Source organism: Olea europaea, chromosome 2 (assembly GCF_002742605.1).
Source record: "Olea europaea var. sylvestris chromosome 2, O_europaea_v1, whole genome shotgun sequence".
NCBI classification, from domain to species: Eukaryota; Viridiplantae; Streptophyta; class Magnoliopsida; order Lamiales; family Oleaceae; genus Olea; species Olea europaea.
Window position 1 is genome coordinate 14,511,161 of NC_036238.1, and position 4,082 is coordinate 14,515,242.

The 4,082-nt window shown below is 31.0% G+C and overlaps 1 protein-coding gene across 1 annotated transcript; it reads left to right on the top strand.

The window, feature by feature from the left end:
• Positions 1 to 636: 636 nt before the first annotated feature.
• Positions 637 to 1,342, top strand: LOC111372820 (pectinesterase/pectinesterase inhibitor PPE8B-like). The gene is made up of 2 exons (XM_022995234.1): positions 637 to 934; positions 1,050 to 1,342. The coding sequence occupies exons 1-2, from the start codon at positions 637 to 639 to the stop codon at positions 1,340 to 1,342; spliced, it is 591 nt and encodes a 196-aa protein (XP_022851002.1).
• The last annotated feature ends 2,740 nt before the right edge of the window (positions 1,343 to 4,082 follow it).

The following is a 4,082-nucleotide window of genomic DNA, read 5'->3' on the forward strand; positions in this document are numbered from 1 at the left end:
GCCAATTTATATAAGATGTATCAAGCTATTAATTATTGTCCGTCAACATTTCTTGTCAAAAATTTTTTGAAGTAGCATGATTGTTTAAAATGGCGGACGCATTTCGAAATCCAACATTTTGGAGAATGTCTTTAGGAACAATTTTCACATATTTGAAAACATGTTGACTTTTTATATGTTTAAAATTACATCAGATGTATCAAGCCATTAATTGTCTTGACTACATAGAATGTTATCATTTCTGGTCAAATTTTTTTGTTTGAGTAGCATGATTGTTTAAAATGGTGGACGCATTTCGAAATCCAACATTTTGGAGAACGTATTTAGGAACAGTTTTACATATTTGAAAACATGTTGAATTTATTTATGTTTAGAATATATGAGATGTACAAAGCTATTAATTATGTTTACATAGAACGTTATCTTCCAAACTAGCATTGCTTTCACCCCTATTTATTAGCATTTCTTCCTTCATTCTCTCACTCACAACACATTAATTTAGTCCCGTTTTCTTTCATTCTTTTAATACCCCCATTGTAACTGTACTTCACTGAAAAATTCTCCAAGAAATTAATTATCAGTTTAACATCCTTAATCCCCTCTTTGTATCTCTTTAAAGTCTGTCAAAGTAAATTAATGGATTCTTTGTTGAAAACTTTGTTTTTGGTCATGTTTTGTTTGTTGTCTCCATTGGTTACTAGTGACTTGGATTTTGTCGATCGGTCAGAATTGTTGAACGTTCCCGTTTCGCATTTTTCTGATTCTGTGAGGTCTACTATGGACACTGTTCATCAGGTGATCTCCACGTTGTCGAATTTCACTGACAAATTGGATGATTTTCGACTCTCTAATGCCCTTTCAGACTGTCTCGATCTATTGGACCTTTCAGTAGATGAATTGAATTGGACTATGTTGGCTTCTCAGGCATCAGATGGTACATTTTCTGCATTCTTTTTGCAGATAAATAGGATTATATCACTTTTTTTTTTTTTTACAAAATTGTCCTGAAATTTTGTAGGGATCAACTAAAATTTTTCGTCTTTACGTAGGTAAAGAAAATAATAGCTCTGAAAATCTACTTGCTGACATGAGGGCATGGTTGAGCGGTGTATTGATAAATCAAAACACTTGCCAAGAAGGTTTTGATGGTACAAAAAGCACTGTCGAGATTTTTGCTGGCGACGGATTAAACAAAATCACATCATCTGTCGACGACATTCTTTCCATGGTACGAACAACCCCAGACGGCACTGCTGATGGTAGTGAAGGCAGTTCTGGTGGCAGGAACGTTAGGAGAAACGACAAATTTCCAGATCGGCTGGAATCCTATGATGGGAAATAAAGGAAACAACATTTATTTGGTGCAACGGTTGGAGATCAATTTGCAAAATGGTGTGTAAGTCGCACCAATTTAATGCAAATAGTTCAAGATGGCCTTAGCAGTATTATATTTGTTGCTTATTATTTCCTCTTACTCGATCTATTTCTATCTACAAATTTCAACACAAAACATTAACAACATTATTGTCCAATATGTGTATCTAGTTTGTTCAAAAGAAAAAGGAAAAAGAAAAAGAAAAATAAAAATCAGCACCCTTAAGGTAGTAAATGATAGCAATGTGAAAATAATATATAAATAAATATATTTTTTAAAAATAANACGGAATTGCCGTTGGTAAAAACGATATCTCTTTGCTAACGGTTATTCCGTGTCTAATGTAGTTGTCTAACATTTAGATGTTTAACCTACGGATATTTCGCAGGTGATGAATCAATAATCACCAATGAACACAATCCGTTGGTAATCAGAAACGGATTATCCGTTGGTAAAAGTAATCCACGTTTAGCTACGGTAATCAACAATGGAATTGCCATTGGTAAAAGCAATATCTCTTTGCCAACGAATATTTCGTGCCTAATGTAGTTGACTAACATTTGGATGTTTCACCTATGGAAATATTCGTTGGTAATGAATCGATAATCGCCAACGAACATAATCCATTGATAATCAGAAACGGATTATCCATTGGTAAAAGTAATCCACTTTTAACTACAGTAATTGGCAATAGAATTGCCGTTGGTAATGGGCGATATCTCTTTGGCAATGGATACTCTATACCTCATGCAGTTGTATAACATTTGGAAGTTTCACATATGGATCCGCAGTTACTAATGGGTATTCTATCAATGATGCATAGCAATTTTTATTAAAAATTAGGATGTTTCAAGCTTTTATCTAAGGAAATTTTGTAGGTGATCCGTTGGTAAAAGTATTCACTTTTAACTACAGTAATCAACTACGGAATTGCGGTTACTAAAGGTGACATACATTTATCAACAACTATTTCGTGCCTAATATAGTTAGCTAAGATTTGAATATTTCATCTACGGGGTATTCCGTAGGTGACATAAATCAATTTTTGTTAAAAAAAGATGTTTCAAGCTTTTACCTATGGATGAATATAATTTCTTTCACCTACGATAAATTTGTTAATGATATTAGGTACATCAATTTTTAAAATGATGAAGTTGAACTAATCGCTCAATGATTAATGTAAATAACGATATTTCATCTAACGTTCGAATTTTTTGACAATGAAGTAATTTAGCTCATGATTGATTGGGATTAAAATTAAATTTTTAGTAGATTTTGATAAATTTTTTTGAAATATATGATTGAAAATATGTGGGATCCACTCCAAACAAGGGCTTAATTACAAAAATACAAAAAGATCAATCTAATTATTTGCAAGAAATACATAGACAAAGCAGTTTATGTACCTGCAATACGACATCCATTTGTTGGGATTCCGTCTTTACAATGAAATCTTGTAATATTTAGTTTCATTGTTGTCCTGCTCGAGCCCCATTAATTTGAAGTAACGTATTATAGCATAGTGATTGATGAATAATGTGTGGTGAAAAAGAAGGTAAAGTTTTTGATTTACGCATAATATTATTTTAATGAAAAATGTATATTTGAAAACGAGTACAGTAGAAAAAAAAAAAGTATAATGTAGAGTGGGGCTCAAAAAGGTGCCATAGTAAGTACTACTATTCTATTATTTAAAATATATATGATACTTCAATTGTAAGTTCTCATGTTTAAATATTACAACACAACAAAAAATATTAAAACAAGGGTTCATCACAATTTTTTAATTACAAAAACTTTCATCGAAGATTTTTGCATTTTGCATCTTAATAGGATAATTAACTTATAATCAAGTACATGCTTAAATCAATTTTAGTATATTCATATCTGTTCAGTCTTCTGATAGACAATATATATGAACTTGATTATCATGGCTATCATGGCTTCTGCTTAAATAACCACACCAATTAAAACATAGCCAATTAAAAAAAAATAAAAAATTCATAAATTAATACATAGCTTTTATATGACACATATATATGACTAGAAATGACAATAGATCGAGGCGAATATGTGATGGTCGTCCCCATATATCATCTCGTCGAAATTTTATGAAAGGCAAGACAAGGATATAATATTTTCGTTCATATCTTTTCGTTAATTAATTTTAACTTTTTAAAAATTTATGAAACAATATTGACATTAAAAATATAAAATATAATAAAATAAGAGATTCAGGATGGAATGGAGTAATTTGAGGTGGGGACAATGTTCTCCTCCTCGCAATAATTACTTAATGGGACGCGACGGATGACGATAAATTATTTTCTTGTCCCTCGATGAATTCGGAGTTGATACCGAATTCTATTTCACTATTAAGAATTTAAAATAAACACAGTAAAATATAGTAAATAAAATATTTTGATATTTTCTAAATTATAAAGATAAATAACATAGAAAAAAGTTTCAAATCCCCCCAACTTTTTTTTGGCCTCCCACCAAAACACGTTCCCTAATTTTAGATAGCTCTTCATCTTCCTCAACCAAAACCCTTCTCTCTTGGGGGATTTGATAAAAAAAGCATAGTCAAACAATGATTTTGATAAAATAACATTCTTTCAATATTTCTTGGTCAAATGGCCTTCATTTATAAAATACAATAAACAAATAATGTCAAATATCTAAAATACCCTCATCATGAAAAATA